The 17,009-nt window shown below is 49.3% G+C and overlaps 1 protein-coding gene across 1 annotated transcript in view; it reads left to right on the top strand.

Annotated features, from left to right (window-relative positions):
• Positions 1 to 17,009, top strand: part of SAMM50 (SAMM50 sorting and assembly machinery component) — a 40,289-nt gene that overhangs the window by 10,016 nt on the left and 13,264 nt on the right. The window contains exons 4-11 of the mRNA XM_008979951.4: positions 1,055 to 1,142; positions 5,468 to 5,574; positions 6,139 to 6,269; positions 6,502 to 6,589; positions 8,555 to 8,683; positions 9,244 to 9,315; positions 10,704 to 10,790; positions 14,809 to 14,879. Of these exons, the coding sequence (XP_008978199.1) occupies positions 1,055 to 1,142; positions 5,468 to 5,574; positions 6,139 to 6,269; positions 6,502 to 6,589; positions 8,555 to 8,683; positions 9,244 to 9,315; positions 10,704 to 10,790; positions 14,809 to 14,879 (773 nt within the window). The remainder of the gene's footprint in view (positions 1 to 1,054; positions 1,143 to 5,467; positions 5,575 to 6,138; positions 6,270 to 6,501; positions 6,590 to 8,554; positions 8,684 to 9,243; positions 9,316 to 10,703; positions 10,791 to 14,808; positions 14,880 to 17,009) is intronic.

Genomic DNA, 17,009 nt, shown 5'->3' with positions numbered 1-17,009 from the left:
ACGGCCCGCACTGGGCCTGCCTTCACCCCAGCCCCTGGTGCTGCTGCCAGAGCCCCTCCCGCATCCCTCACCTGCAGGCTTCCCATCTGGGCACAACTCCACATTCATCTGCACAGTCCGTTCTTTCTCACAAGGAAATGTGATCCTGCCTCTCTCCTGCTGACAGTTGTACAGTGACTCCCTTTCACCTGCAGGGTGGGATCTCAGCTGTCCTGATCACACAAGGGTCTCTCCTCCTCTGTGTCCTCAGCACTCGCCTGCCTTACCTTCCTTCTACCTGTCCTTCCTACAGGAATGGACCTTGTGCATCAGAAGGAACTGCTGTTGACAACGAAGAAAGGACACAAAGTTGAACCATGGTTAGAAAGGCCGGGTGCGGTGGCTCATGCCTAATCCCAGCACTTTGGGGGAGGCAGAGGCGGGTGGATCAGCTGAGGTCAGGAGTTTGAGACCAGCCTGGCCAACATGGTGAAACCCCAACTCTACTAAAAATACAAAAAAAAAATTTAGCTAGGTGTGGTGGCACATGCCTGTAATCCCAACTACTCGGGAGGCTGAGGCAGGAGAATCAATTGAACCCAGGAGGTGGAGGTTACAGTGAGCCAAGATCACACCATTGCACTCCAGCACTTCAAAGGGAGATCTGAAAAAAAAAAAAGAAAAGTAAAGGTGTGCACACACACACATCCTTCTTTAGCCAGACGTAACCGCTATTCGCAATTGATTGTGATCTCTTCCAGCACAGCGTTCTAGGCTGTGTGTTAGGTACGTGTATCTGTGTTACTTTTTTGTTTGTACTCAGGTTGATAATACTCGGGATGATATGACACACGCTCTTGATGCCGAGGCTTGGTTTTGCACTTGTGAATGGGGCATTTTTGTTGCCCCTGTGGTGCTCTTCCCTTCTTTTGCGTGGCTGGTCTTGGTAGTGCTCGTTGCTCAGTGATCTGACACAGTACTGAACTGTAAATTGCCAGCCTCGCCATGTAGCTGCCGTTTTCTGCTTCTGTATCTTAGAATAATACATTCCCTGCTTTTTTCCCCCACTTTATAGGTAATGCGAAAATCTCATGAAGCCCGTGAAAAATTGCTTCGCCTTGGGATTTTTAGACAGGTGGATGTTTTGATTGACACATGTCAAGGTACGTATTGAAGTGTAGTATCTTTATAATTCCCTTTCTTTTCATCACAAAAAAGCTGTTTTAGTGGCCAGTTGCAGATCTGGCCAGCAGAGCACCCCTCCCTGCTGTGTAGCACCTGAAAGTTTATCAAACATATAGTTCTTGAGTTAGCATCTTGGGGAAGGGACTGGGTTTTTTGTTTATTTGTTTTTGGAGAGTGGTCTGGCTATATTGCCCAGCCTGGTCTGGAACTCCTGTGCTCAAGCGATCTTCCTGCCTCAGCCTCCTGAGTAGCTGGGACAGGTGTGGGCCTGGACTTTTGTATGAGGCCGGGAGGAATGGTGAGTTTTGAAGATACTGTTGTGTTACCCCCAGACCGCACTGCGGCTCTGTGAGTGACTCTGAGGCAGGGTGCCAGGCCTCATTCACATATCCCAGCCCAGTGCTGTGCAGGTGGCTCTTGGCAGACCCCATCTCCATGCGTGCTTGAAGAAAAGGAGGGAATCCAATTTCCATTTTAGTGTTTGCTCATCTTCTTGTTGCTGTGCACTGTTGGGCATGTCTCTCAACATACATTCTTTGGCTAGTGAGCACCTGCTGCGAGGCAGGCCCTGTGCAGGCCCCAGAGGGAAACACAGCAGCACAAAGGGCATGGTCTCCTCCTGAAGGGGCTTCAGTCAGTGGGGCCAGGCTGGGGGCAGAGCAGTAAGTAATGGCAGCACAGTCACCATGCTGTGCCATCAGAGGCTGAAGGAGGAAATGGCTTCACCTGGCCATGGCATGAGAAGGGGATCAGAGAGGGTGTCCCTGAAGGGGCAGTGTCTGAGCTGAGACCTAGGAGATGCATCTGAGTGAGTCTGGGGAGAAGGGCTGGTAGTGGGGTGGGGTGGAGTGTCCTGGGGACAGGGATAGCACTTAGCAGGGCCATGCCAGAGGGAGAGGGGCTTGGTGGCTGGACAAATGTCAGAAGCGCTGGAGTGCAGATTAGGGTATGAGTGCTGGAAGACAAGGGGGAAAGGCAGTCAGGCACCTGGACCGTGTGGGCTGAGCACAGTGTGCTAGAATTCTGACTTTAGTCTGAATTCAGCAGACATTGTTGAGAAATAAGTATTCGAAATCAATCTGTAAACAAGTTAACTCTTCCGAATCGAATGGGGGGTAATTATGAGAAGGCCTAGATGAGACAATATAGGAAGATGCTTGTAAAAGTGAGGTGCTAGATAAACTAAGGACATTTTCATTCTCTGGAATATAGTTTCAGCCAACACTAACAGAGACCCCAAAGAACAGTGGCTTAGACGAGAGAGGAGTCTCCATCTCTCCACACAGCTGGGCGACTGCCAAGGGCTGGTGTGGTGCTTTGTTCCCTTAGGTCATGGTGGGCTGGCATGGTTGCCTGTGGTTCCATGGGGTCACGGTGGGCTGGCATGGTTTCCCGTGGTTCCCTGGGGGTCACCGTGGGCTGGCGTGGTTTCCCATGGTTCCCTGGGGTCACCTTGAGCTTGCATGGTTTCCTGTGGTTCCCTGGGGTCACCTTGGGCTGGTGTGGTTTCCTGTGGTTCCCTGGGGTCACCTTGGGCTGGCGTGGTTTCCCGTGGTTCCTTGAGGTCACCTTGGGCTAGTGTGGTGCCTTGTTCTCTGAAGTCACCTTGGGCTAGTGTGGTTCCCTGAGGTCAGCTTGGGCTGGTATGGTGCTTGGTTCCCTGGGGTCACCTTGGGTTGGTATGGTTTCCTGAGGTCACCTTGGGCTGGTGCATGGTTTCCCATGGTATCCTGTTGCTTTGTCATCCCTAGGGTCCCTGAGTCCCTCTGCTGGCTGAGCACCATGTCCCTGTTCCAGCAGTGGGGAGGAACATAGGCGGTTGAAAGGGCATTCCCCTCCCTTTAAGCACCCGTCCTCGGTGTTGTACACAGCACTGCTCTCATCCCGCTGGCCAGGACTTAGTCACTTGGCCACACTTTGTGCGTGGGAGGCTGAGAAGTAAAGCCTGGTGGCTAGGTACTCTGCTAATTCAATTACGATGGAAACGGGTTCTCAAAGTGTGGCACCAGACCAGCAGTACTACTCTCCTCCGGGAACCTGTTGGAAACCTGATGGCATTGAAGCAGAAACTCTAGAGGTGGGGCCAGTGGCCTGTGGCAGACGAGCCGTCCATGTGGTTCCAATGTGTGGTGGAGCTGGGGAACTACTGGACTAGTGAAGGGGAAGAGCTGGCAGGAGTCGGCCGCTCTGCACCTCCAAGTCCTGGAGTATGAACAGCGGTGCCCCTGCGGCCCTGAAGGCAGGGTCTGTGTGCATAGTGCAGCTGGGTCCTCATGGAAACCTGGTGAAGTGTCATTATAATTAAAACACAAAACAGAACAAAAACAGGTTGAGTATCCCTTATCTGAAATGTTTGCCACCAGAAATGTTTTGCGTTATGGATTTTGGAATATTTGCATTGTGCCTGTGAACATTCCCTATAGGAAAATCCGAAATCCACAGTGCTCCTGTGAGCATTTCCTTGAAGTGTCATGTTGGTGCTCGAAAAGTTTGGATTTGGAATACTCAACCTGTATTTTCCAGCTAGTGAAACCCAGGCTCAGAGAGGCTTAAGTCACTTGTCCAGGGCAAACAAGCGAGTGAGACACTTCCAGTGCCCCAGGCCTGACCCACTGCCTGGGAAGCTTTCCTAGGGGTGAGTTTGTTGGAGACATTTGTCCTTTGCTGTCTCCTGTCCCTGTTGTAGTAAACATGCCCTTGTAGGTGGGCAGCTCGTGCACCCCTGCAGAGGCTATCCACCCAGGCAGCATGTTAGGATTACCTGGAGCTTACACAGCTTAGGACAGTGAAGCTCCTCCATGTGGACTGTGATGGTGAATCCATGTCACTGTAACGGACAACAGTACGTGGGACCCCTAATGTCAGCTAGGGGCTTGAGTTAATACTTGGTGTAAGTATTGGTTTATCAGTTGTGACAAATGTACCACACATGCCAGGTGTTAGTAGGGAAAGTGTGTGTCAGGGTAAGGAGAGGTTCATGGAAACTCTTTGTACTTTCTGCTTTATTTTTTTTTTTGCTGGCTCAAATGCTTTATCTTTCTGATTGCCTACAGCTGCCTTTGTAAAAAATAAAGTCTGGCCGGGTTCGGTGGTTCACGCCTGTAATCCCAACACTGGGAGTTGGAGGCAGGCAGATCATGAAGTCAGGAGTTTGAGACCAGCCTGGCCAAAATGGTGAAACCCCATCTCTACTAAAAATACAAAAATAAGCCAGGCATGGTGGCGGGCGCCTGTAATCCCAGCTACCAGGAAGCTGAGGCAGGAGAATCGCTTGAACCCAGGAGGTGGGGGTTATGGTGAGCCCAGATCACATCATTGTACTCCAGCCTGGGTGACAAGAGCAAGACTCTGTCTTGAAAAGAATAAGAGAAAAGACGGTACTGAGGCTCCACCCTAGACCTGTTGAGCCTGAGCTCCTAGAGCACCTGGGCATCTGTGTGTTTGACAGTTGCCCAGATACGTCTAGATGTCTAGCCAGGCCTGAGCACCCCTGCTGTGTGCAAGGCAGGAATTGCCCTTCTCTCCCATGAGAGGCTATGCACTCCTATAGAGCCCAGCCTGCTCCCCACAAGGCACCCCAGGGCTGTGGTGGATCACAAGGTGGCTGCTTCCAGCTCAGACCCAAATCATACTGGGTACAGGGGAGGACGGACATGCCTCTTATACACAGTTACACAGTAAACGATCTGCATTTATCTTCAAGGGTGACTGACATCCTATTGTAGTGCTGCTTCTGGTTACCTCCTTCTAGCAAAGATTGACTGTTTTGTTTTTGTTTTTGTTTTCAGAGACAGGGTCTTGCTCTGTCATCCAGGCTGGAGAGCAGTGACACAGTCATAGCTCACTGCAGTCTCCAGCCATGGGCTCAAGTGATCTTCTCACCTCAGCCTCCCGAATAGTTGGACTACAGGTGCTCGCCCCGACACCTGGCCCATTTAAACATTTTTTGTAGAGGCAGGGTCTTGCTATGTTGCTGGAGCTGGTCTTAAACTCCTGGCCTGAAAGTGATCCTCCCACCTCGTCCTCCCAAAGCACTGGAATTACAGGCTTGAGTCATCATGCTCAGGCCTGTTTTTCAATATAGTCTACCCGAGAAACTAGAAACATTATTTTTTGGTGTAGAGGTGTGCAATATTTTGATTTTGTGTGGAAACGTTCTTAAACGTTTTCATGATGACATCATTTTCCAAAGGAGATTGTAAAATATAATGAACCTTCAGATTGCTTTTTGTCTTTTTTAGCAATGGGGACCCAACGTAAAATACCGTCCTAGCTGTCTTACTGTTTCATATTTTTTATTTAGGTGATGATGCACTTCCAAATGGGTTGGACGTTACCTTCGAAGTAACCGAATTAAGGAGATTGACGGGCAGTTATAACACCATGGTTGGAAACAATGAAGGCAGTATGGTATGCTACCGGCTTTTTATGTTCTTATATTGGAGCTTTGAATTAGGAGCTTTTATTCTGAAAGCTGATCGTAGTTTCAGAACTCGGTCATTTCTTTTCTTCTTTTTTTTTTTGAGATGGAGTTTCACTCTTATTGCCCAGGCTGGAGTGCAATGGCACGATCTTGGCTCACCACAACCTCCGCCTCCTGGGTTCAGACAGTTCTCCTGCGTCAGCCTCCTGAGTAGCTGGGATTATAGGCACGCACCACCATGCCCAGCTAATTTTTTGTATTTTTAGTAGGGACGGGGTTTCACCATGTTGACCAGGATGGTCTTGATCTCTTGACCTTGTGATCCACCCGCCTTGGCCTCCCAAAGTGCTGGGATTACAAGCGTGAGCCACCACGCTTGGCCAGCAGTGGCATGTTTTAAAGAATGAAAGTGATTATGAATGAAAGACTAGATCTGTAGTGAACATTTTCTTTCTGTTTTTTTGAAAGTCCCTTAGCTAGCATAGTCCTTATCCAAAGTTCGCACTCTTTCAGTTTAAAACGCTGCTATTATTCTTTTTTTTCCCTGCTAGGTACTTGGCCTCAAACTCCCTAATCTTCTTGGTCGTGCAGAAAAGGTGACCTTTCAGTTTTCCTATGGAACAAAAGAAACGTCGTATGGCCTGTCCTTCTTCAAACCCCGGCCTGGAAGCTTCGAAAGAAAGTAGGAAGCCCAACAGATCGTTGCGTACACTGGCCTGATAGAAAGTTAAAATAGGTGACTTATTTGTGGAAAGAACTGTGGCAGAATCACCTGCCACTTTGTGGTGACCACATGCTGTAGATTTCCTCTTGAAGATGAGCCCCACAGGCGTAGTTTTAAATCTGTTGATTTAAATGTGTACAAGTTCTAATCACTGTTACAGCTTGTAAAGTTCTATCCCATTGCCTCCTAGTTTCTCTGTAAACTTATATAAAGTTACGGGACAGTTCCCTTGGAGCTCATTGCGGGAGACGGACAGAGGAATGTCAGCTGAGTACAGTGTGAGTAGCGTTTCAGTCTTTCCCTCTGGGCTTGGGGGAAACAGGGTGCCTTTTTAATTGAGTCCCAAAGGCAGCAAGAGTGTAGCATGGAGAGCACAGGCCCTCTGCCTTCCATGCCAGCTACCTCCTGAGTGGGTGCCTCTTCTCTCTTGTTTTGCTTTTGTTGCCCAGGCTGGAGTCCAGTGGCGTGATCTTGGCTCATTCCAACCTCTGCCTCTCAGGTTCAAGCAATTCTCCTGCCTCAGCTTCCCGAGTAGCTGGGATTATAGGCATGCACCATCATGCCTGGCTAATTTTTGTATTTTTAGTAGAGATGGGGTTTCTCCATGTTGGTCAGGCTGGTCTCGAACTTCTGACCTCAGGTGATCCGTCCACCTTGGCCTCCCAAAGTGCTGGGATTACGGGTGTGAGCCACCGCGCCCATGGGTGCCTATTCTCTAGCCGAGTGCAGGCTGCCAGGGGCCTGAGAGTGGCTGATGCTCCTGTTGGCAGCTCCTTAACCTGGTCCTGACTATCTGAGGCACCACTAGTTGTTCTTCCCCATATGTGTTGAGACCAACAGTTTCTCATAGTCAGCAGAGCCGGTCAGATCACTGGAAGGTTTCTTTCTTTCCTTTTTTTTTGAGACAGAGTTTTGCTCAGAGGTGGGCCAGGTAGGCTCCAGGCTCAGGATGGAGACGGGAGAATCCGGGCATGATACTTTCATTTCTTTTTCTCCAGGTTTTCTTGTCTGGAAGGGAGCAGCCCTCAGACACCTTTCTGGTCCGGCCTCTCTACCTTTTTAAAGACCATATTTTTAGAGAGTAGAAATACCTCATTTTTTCACAAGGAATAGCAGAGATGAAAGAACCAAAGTGTAGACTCGGCCCTGGGGTGGGTACAGGTAGAGGGGAGGAGGGAAGGGGAGGGCAGAAACCTTGTTGCCAGCAGCCCTGAAGCTGAGCTCCTAGAGGAACGGACCAGATCATACTTAGTGGTATCCTGGGGGCTCATGTTAGGCCTTCGAAGGAATGAAGAAATGATTTAGGAAGCTCTACACCTCCTGCAGGCATTTGGGAAGGTGCCTGAATCCCAGGTGGCCCTAAGTGTAGAGATGGCAACTGCAGGCTGCCCCTCCTGTACCATCTCCCCAGTGCCTGGCACGGTGCCCTGTGGGTGCTGAGGTGATTGCCTCTCACTGTGAAGGTGGCATGGGTTGTTCTGGGCCTGTTGGTGCCCCACTTACCCAGTGGCCTGGAGTTCAATTGCAAGCCTGAGGGCTAGAGAGTGCCCAGTGTAGGCTGCCCTCTGGGGAGTGTGGGGTGACCTGGCTTCCTTGTGAGAGTTAAATCACTCTTACCCCTTCCCAAAGCCAACGAGCACTGTTCACTGTTCAGAAAACATATCTCTGAGATAGAACTCTAAGATGAGCTCTCCTGGCCTCAGGGAAGAGCGTGTCAGGCTGAGAAGCAGGTCCCACCTGCCTGGTACCTGCAGTTCACCCTGCCCAGGCCTCTGCTGCAGGAAGGACCCTCTTGCCTCTCACATAACTCTCGTCTCTGCCTCCTTCTCTCTGGGCTGGTGCAGGTCACTGGGTTGCCAGGCCTGGCTTCAGATAGGGTCGGGTGGACCAGGTGGGGTGTGCGTCAATCAGATTGTCTTAGGTGTCTTACCCCGTACAAAGAAGTGGGAAAGAGACGGTGCCATTTGATGGCAGAGCTCCCTGCTGCCCTGTCTCCTCACCTGGGTGCAGCCCTAATGCTTAGAACACTGCTGCCCTTGATTTAGTTCCCAGCTTTCTCCTTTTCTCCCTTTGTCCTTCTTCTTTCTGGTTTCCTCTTCCCCTTCTCCCTCTCTCTCATCATTAAAAAAACACTGTTTTAGATGCTTAGTTCATTGTTTCACGATGCCTCATTCCACAAGATGAGTTGCAGCAACTTTCCAAGTATGTGTGGACCAGAAAGATGTCTCATTTCCCTGTTGCAGTTTCCCATATGGAAGACCAGCCACACCGTCAAGTGGGAAGGCGTGTGGCGAGAGCTGGGCTGCCTCTCCAGGACGGCTTCCTTTGCTGTTCGAAAAGAAAGTGGACATTCACTGAAGTCATCTCTTTCGGTAACAGTTTCTCTTGAGTTTGAGTAATAATTTCGTTGATGGAACCGTGTTATGCATTGGGAAAACAGTCTTTGCCAACATCAGGGCTGATTGGGAAGCATCATCGATTTGGGGTATCCACAGTGGCGGCCCCTGTTCCCTGAGGGTTTCTGGTGTACTGCCTCATATTGTCCTTTCCAGATAACATCCGTGGTCACAGGAAAAGGTGTGCTTCAGAGCTGGACTTTTAATTTTCAAAATGAATGAGGAACCTGGCTGAGCTGACTTAGGCCAGGGTGTCGAGCTCCTTGAGAGAATGAACCCAGTCGTGGGTGTTCAACTCCCACATAGTGAGCAGAAATTGTATATTCAGTTGGAGCTCAAGTCTCAATGTGGGCGTCTCAATGTCCTCCTGTGTAAGCTAGGGACAGTGACCCTCACTTCCTCCTAGGACTCTGTGAAGATGAAATGATGGGATAGTTGTGGAATGCTAGCGTGGTGTGGCCCGTGTGTCCTAAGTATTCATGGCTATCTAACAGTACTGCTCGCAGTGAAAATGCCCACACTTAAATTTCTTTCAGCATGCCATGGTCATCGATTCTCGGAATTCTTCCATCTTACCAAGAAGAGGTGCTTTGCTGAAAGTTAACCAGGTAGTGTTGTTTCACCTGTGACCCCCGCAGGGTGAGGGGGCCAAGCTTTGGACAATAAAGTTTCAGTGGGCTGGGTGGCTTGGGTGGGCAGTCCCCCAGGGAAACTGCTTGTGCAGCATTGCTTGTGAGGGTCGCCAGCTCCACTCTTGGGAGGTCCCACAGAGTAACCGCACGTGCGCCATCGCTGATGACAGTCTCCAGCTCCACTCTCGGGCGGTCCCATGGGGTAACCGCATGTGCGCCGTTGCTGGTGACAGTCGCCAGCTCCACTCTCGGGCAGTCCCACAGAGTACACGTGCGCCATCGCTGGTGACAGTCGCCAGCTCCACTCTCGGGTGGTCCCAGAGGGTAACAACACGTGCTCCATCGCTGGTGACAGTCGTCAGCTCCACTCTCGGGCGGTCCCACAGAGTAACAACACGTGTGCCATCGCTGGTGACAATCGCCAGCTCCACTCTCGGGCGGTCCCACAGGATAGCCACACGTGGGGCATCGCTGGTGATAGTCGCCAGCTCCATGCTCAGGGCTTTGAGCTGGGAATTGCTCTCTGCTCCCTGCAGTTCAGTCTTGCACGTTTACAGAACCCAAGGTGGGGGTAAGGCCGTGGCATCCCTGATGAGGGCCTGTAGTAGGAGGCCAGGAGGAGGGCTGTGAGTTGGTGTTACCCAGGAGGGAGTGCCCGAAGGCAGGGATCATCCCTCGACGGCTGCAGGGCAGGTACTTCCTGGTGGCAGGAGGTGCTGGGGGAATGGTATTCACTATCTTAGAGGAACCTGCCCCTCTGCTGGTGTCGGGCAGGCTGTTAGTCTGTCTTTGGGTGGCCCTCTTGTTGGAGGCAGGGCAGAGGGACATAATTCTTTACCATAAGACCTACGAGGTGCAGGCATAGTGAGGAGCCCACTTTGGTGGCTTGAGAGCGAGGGCAGCAGGGGCTGCACTGAACCCTGAGGTTTCCCCAAGCAGCTACTCTTACTCTGGCTGGTGGTAGTTAGGTGTTGTCGTGCAGGGCCAAAGCCTGGGGATGCCTGATCTTCAGTTTCAGAGGAGTAACTAGAAATTAGATTTGTATACCAAATAGCCCAAATTGTGAAAGGTCAGCTGAGTTTTTCCCCAGATGCTGATGAAGCCAATGAGCTGTGCTGCCGGTGCTGAGCTCTGTGTTCAGGCTCACGGGAGCGACCTCCGCACTGCTGGGACCTGCCGATCCTCCATCCCCGTCTGTCCAATGTTGTCTTCAACAGCTAGGGTGTGGCTTCTAGGAGACAGAATCTTCTGCTGCCTTTAAAAATTACAAAACAGCAAAATTAAAACCTGATGCAAAAACGTGATTCCGTATTCCTGTGATAAGCCTGCTTGCTGCCTTTGACCTGAGCGTGCTCTCTCCGCAGGAACTGGCAGGCTACACTGGTGGGGATGTGAGCTTCATCAAAGAAGATTTTGAACTGCAGGTGAACAAGCCACTCATATTTGATTCAGTGAGTATCTAACCAGATGGTGGCACCTACACTATTACTTTGAGAATCTTACCAAAAAATCTTAGCTCCTGAATATCTGAAGCACTAGAGTGGAAGCCGGAGCAATAGTGCTTAACCTTTGACATTTTAAATTTAGCCAGATTTGCAGACAGTCTAGGGAGAAGCTATATTTATTTTATTTTAAAAGAAACCTCTGGCTGGGTGTGGTGGCTCATGCCTGTAATCCCAGCACTTTGGAAGGCCGAGATGGGTGGATCATGAGGTCAGGAGTTCAGGACCAACTGGGCCAAGATGGTAAAACCTCATCTCTACTGAAAATACAAAAAAATTAGCCGGGCGTGGGGCGGGTGCCTGTAATCCCGGGTACTTGGGAGGCTGAAGCAGAGAATTGCTTGAACCCGGGAGGAAGAGGTTGCGGTGAGCCGAGATCGAACCACTGCACTCCAGCTCAGGGGACAGAGTGAGACTTTGTCTTAAAAAAAAAGAAAAAAATCACCTCTGCTGACTGTTACACACAGGACCGTGGGAGAGCCCCTCCTGGTTTATCACCTCAGGGCCTTGGAGGAAGCGTGGCTGGAGGACAGAGGGGTGTCTCCTGCCCTCGAAATGCTATTCCATGGACCTTCTGAGTCTTTGCTTTGCTGAGGTCTGCAGGGCTCTGAGTGCTTTCAGGAATTATTTTAAAAATTATCTTTAGTCTTGTTGGGTCAGTTTCTCCAGTTTTGCTCAGGAGTGAGGAGTAAGTGACTGGATTCTTGTTCCGTCAGAGGAGTCCCAGCCTGGGAGGACGCCTGGCTTATGTTTTACGACTTCCCAGCACCCGGGGCTGGGGGCAGCTCTGCCCTGTCATTGCTACCTGGGTCTTATCTACCTTAAGACTTGGGGGCAAGGAGTGCGTTTTAATGAAATGGTGCCTGAGACTGTTTGTAGAAAGCACATTTAAAAATCGTTTGTTACTGCCCTGGTTCAGCCCTTGACTCTGCACTTTGAACTTGGTACTGCCCTCCTCTGCCCCTGCCACTTCAGAGGCCACCACAGGCCTCTTTGTTGTCTGGCGTGGTGAGCCCGTCCTGATCCCTTCTACAGCACTGGATGCTGTCGCCTGCTCGCCTGTTCTCATGTTTCTCGTTTCCTTGGCTCATCATTGACACATTCTTCCACTCCCCACTTTCCCTTCTCAGGGCCCTTTCTGCCTTGTAGGTATGGCTTGGCCCTAGATCCTTGTAACCATCCATCCATCCATCCATCCATCCATCCATCCATCCATCATCCATCCATCCATCCATCCATCCATCCATCCATCCTGCTGCTTTCCAGGATGGTCTCCTCCAGCCCGGTCGCTGTAGCTGCCATCTGTGCTCAGCAACTCTGGCTCTCCTGCTGTCCTTCCTGGACCCAAACTCAAGTGCTCCTGGATACTTAACAGATAGCTCACATCCACAGAGTTCATCACCTTCCTCCCAAATCTCTGCCACGCCTGGGCTCCCCCTCCACTGATTCACATGGTGCTCTGGCTGCTCTCTGTCCTCCCCTCAGCTACCTGCCGCCCCTGGGACCTGCCTCTTCTCTCCTTAGTACTGCCCATCCTCACTGAACTGAGATTACGTTCTGAGTCATCTCTGCTCCTCTCCCACTCCCTGCCTTCCCCTTCCCCTTCTCCACACTGCAGACATGTTAGTCTTCCTGAAACACAAGCCTTATCATATCGCTTCCCTACACAAACTGCCTGTGCTCTTAGGGTGCCTGTGGCCCTTGATCCTTCATCACCATGCCTGTTGCATGCTTGGGCTCTGTGGAAATACATATTGTTTCTCAGAAGGCCTTGGCTTGTTCTGATTCCCAGGCACTTGTATTTACTCTGTCTGCCAGAGGCTGTAACTCCCTTTTTTCACACTTGGCCTCCCACTCCCTGTCTTTAAGACTTTGGTACAGTACAGGTGTATTTTCTGCAAGCCTTTCTGAACCTCCCAGATGGAGCTGGGGGCTCCTCCACTGTGCCTGTAGCTCCTGTGCTTATCCTGTGGTAGTGCCCATCCATCCACCTACCCATCTACCCCTCCATCCACCCACCCACCCACCCATTCATCCGTCTACCCACCCACCCATCCATTCATCTACCCATCCATCCATCCATCCATCCATCCATCCACCCACCCACACACCCATCCATCCATCCACGTACCCATCCATCCATCCACCCATCTATCCATCTATCACCCATCCATCTATCCACCCATCCAAACATCTACCCACCTACCCATCTATCCACCCACCTAACCACCCACCCACCCATCCATCCATCCATCCACCCATCCACCCATCTACCCATCTATCCATCTATCTACCCATCCATTCATCCACCCATCATCCATCTATTGATCCATCTATCCATCCATCCATCCATCCATTCATCCATCCATCCACCCATCCATCCATCCATCCATCCATCCACCCACATACCCATCTGTCCACCCACCTAACCATCCATCCATCCATCTACCCACCTATCTACCCACCCACCCATCCATCCATCCATCTACCCACCTATATGCCCATCCGTCCATCCATCCATCCATCCATCCATCTACCCACCTATATGCCCATCCATCCATCCATCTATCCATCCATCCATCCATCCATCTGTACACTCATCGGTCCATCCATCTATCCATTCACCCACCCACCCATCCATCCATCCAACCATCCATCCACACACCTACCCACCCATCCATCCACTCACCCATCCACCCATCCATTCATTCATCTGTACACTCATTGGTCCATCCATCTACCCATCCACCCACCCACCCATCAGTTCATTCACTCATCCATCCATCTGCCCATCCAACACATATATACTGGCTGCCAGGCACTGTCCAGGCACTAAAAATATATCAGTGAAAAAACCTAGTTCCTGCTCTCAAGGAACATTCTTCCATTCTTGAGGAGGGAAACCTATAAGCGAATATCTTTATATAATTGAGGAGGTGGGGACAAATGTGAAGGAAAAGAAAGCAGAAAAAAGGGGTAGAAGGTGACCAGAAAGGGGTGCCATGTAGTTGGGACAGTCAGGGAGGCGGATAGTAATGCAGCCCCTGAGCACAGCCCAGAGCATGGTGAGGGAACAAGTGTGGGACAGCAGGACCTGTGAGGCAGGAGCATGGGTTCCAGGAGCAGTAGAGGTGGGAGGGCCTTGGAGGCTGGGTGTGGGCTCTCACTTCCTTCCACTCTACATGAGAGGAAGCCCTAGGGCCTTCTGAGCAGAGGACCGACACCCAGCTGAGAAGAAAATGCCAGCTGCCATGGGGACAGAAGCTTGTCCTTCCTGCAGAAGCTTCTGAGAAAGCCATATCTGAGCAGCTTGGAGGGACGTAGGCACTTGCAAGGCAGAGAGTGCATGAGGCTCAGCCAGCCGCCCGAAAACATGGGGTGCAGAGGAGCAGGAGAGCCTCGGCCTGGTTGAGGACATTATTGGGAAGGTTTTGTGGCATGAAGATTGGCTTACTGAGCCAAGACTGGCTACTGCCTCCTGCCCAGGGAGAGACCGGACTCTGTCCCTGAGGGTGGGGTTGGGCGTACGTGTCTGCATTGTAGGAGCCTTGCAGCCGGTACCTTCTTTCAGCCTAAGATGCTGTGTGTCCTGAATCCTTCCACATCATTTTGAGGCCATGGCGGAGAGGCCTGAGCAGGTGTAGGGGGCCTGGGCTCCCTCCTCTGTGAGACCTTGGCTAGTGTTGCTGGGCATTGCTTCCCACCACAGAGCAGGGGCCTGCCCTGTGTCGGAATGGAAGTGGGCCCTGCTCATCCTCACTGGGTCTTGATTTGGACTTTGGAATTGCATGTTTTAATGAGTCCACATGGAGCTGCTCCGAAGTGCAGCTCTGCAACTGAACAAGCCAGGCGCTCTTGCAGCCCTTGCACCCTGGCTCTGCACACCACGGGCATTCAGTGCATGGTGATACTCCCTGGAGTGAAAGGAATGCTGGGAGAAAACAGCCGTTTGTTTCTATTTGAACAGGTGTTTTCAGCGTCTCTCTGGGGTGGAATGTTGGTACCCATTGGTGATAAGCCATCGAGTATTGCCGATAGGTAAGTACTCATCAATGAATGGGTAATTGGCAGATATCTTCCTTTGGATTTTTTTGGTTGTTTTTTATAAGATATTTAGAGAAGTTTATTTAGGAGAGAAGTATTTCAAATTTTACTTTAGTATTTATGTTTAAGCTAATTTCGAAGTATCAGGTATACCTCATACTTAATATTTTTTGCTTTTTTTGGGGAAGTTACTTTATTATATTAAAAAATACATGGTTCCCTTTTGATTATGAAGGAATACAGTTTATACTCATTGCAGAAATATAAAAATGGAGAAACAATTGAATAAATTAGAGAAATCATTCACCAAATAATGAGAAATTCTTTATAAGCAGCATTTGAATGGCATATGTTTCATTATTTGCATATACCATAACTTTTTAGCCTACCGTGTATTTTTTTTGATATTTGAGTTGTTTCTAATTTGTGATTTTTATAAATAACACTGAATAATAACTTTTAAGATAATTTGTTGTTTATTTTCTGTGGACTTACTGTCTCAGTGTAAAGCTCATAGTATTTGCTGGGTGCTGCTTTTAGGAAGCTTACAGCAATTTATACCCTCACCAGCAGGGTGTGAACTTGTTCTTGTTGCTTCGAAATACTGTCCTCTAGGGCAAAACCTTTTTTTTCTTTTCAACCCTGCATTAGTTAAAATTACTGGTTCAGCCTTTCTGGGTGGTAGTTGGAAGTAGAACAATTTTAGATTTGTAAACTCTGGATCCTCATAGTTTCACAAAACTCTGTGAATCTGATTTACAAAAAATACTTTTATAAGTGTGTAAAGATTTGTGTGTAGAAGGATGTCCATTGTAGCATTGCTGATAAATAGCAAAGAATTTGAAACTGCCTTATATAACTTCCGCAGTAAGAAAATGATTACATTCTAGCACAACCATTCCAAATCTATGTAGTTAATAAAAATAAGGAGATGTGTGTTCATAAGTTAAAATTTTGCACGTGAATATGTTTAGTGGATCTCTTTCCAGCATGCCTGCAGGTGTGGGCAGGTATAGCACCGAGGGCCTGGGAAGTCAGCCACTGAAACAGCCATGGTGGGCACCCAAGAGCCTAGGGCACCCCGGAGCCTAGGATGCTCTGGCAGAGCTGTTTCATTTGTTATGTTATGTGCACCCTGGATCATTTGAATTCAATATGTTTGATTTATCATTTTTATTTTATTTATATATATGTATTTTTGAGACAGAGACGTTATTTATTGCCCAGGCTGGAGTGCAGTGGCATGATTTTGACTTACTGCAACCTCCACTTTCTGGGTTCAAGCGATTCTCCTGCCCCAGCCTCCCATGTAGCTGGGATTACAGGTGTACACCGCCACACCCAGCTAATTTTTGCAGTTTTAGTAGAGACAGGGTTTCACCATGTTTCCCAGGCTGGTCTCAAACTCCTGACCTCAGCTGATAGGCCCACCTCAGCCTCCCTAAATGCTGGGATTACAGGCATGAGCTACTATGCCTGGCCTGATTTATCATTTCTTAAAAAATGAAGATTGCTGTTTGTGTTTGCAATTTATGTTAATAGGGTCTTCAGAAAAGCCTTGCTTAGGAATCCCAAGTAGTAAAAACATATTTATAGGCTTTAAAACTCCAGTTAAAATGAAAAAATTCATAAAGGCTTTTATGTGGTAGGAAAACCAGAACAAGCAGCGCCCTGTTCCCTTTGTGCTATTTCAGACCTGTGGGGTGTTCCCACGGCCTCGAGGGTCAGAGGGCTCTGAGGGCACCCGCTGGGCTTGCATCCTTGGCTGCCTCTTGGCTGGAAAGATTACGCAGAATTTCTCTTGTCATTTAAATTTGTTTTTTAGTAATTGTCATGATCTAAAATCTGGTTCTAATATGCTGTTCAATTTTTCAGAAAGTGGATGCATTTTTATGTAATTAATTTTTAATTCATGCTTTTCATATTATTCAGATATGGTTGGAGAGCATGTGATAACCCAGTTCATTAGGGAACAAGAGGCGCACATATTTAAAAATAAATCTAATAAGAATTCCCTTTCGGTCTGTTTCCAGTATGATAGCTCCCCCACCTTTTTGTAATACTGGGATTATACTATTAAATAATTTGTGTCCTGCTCTTTTTCACTTAATATTGCATCGTGAG

The sequence above is a fragment of the Callithrix jacchus genome, chromosome 1 (assembly GCF_049354715.1).
Source record: "Callithrix jacchus isolate 240 chromosome 1, calJac240_pri, whole genome shotgun sequence".
NCBI classification, from domain to species: Eukaryota; Metazoa; Chordata; class Mammalia; order Primates; family Cebidae; genus Callithrix; species Callithrix jacchus.
Note: the sequence above shows the minus strand (reverse complement) of the source record. Positions and strands in the feature narration are given on the sequence as shown.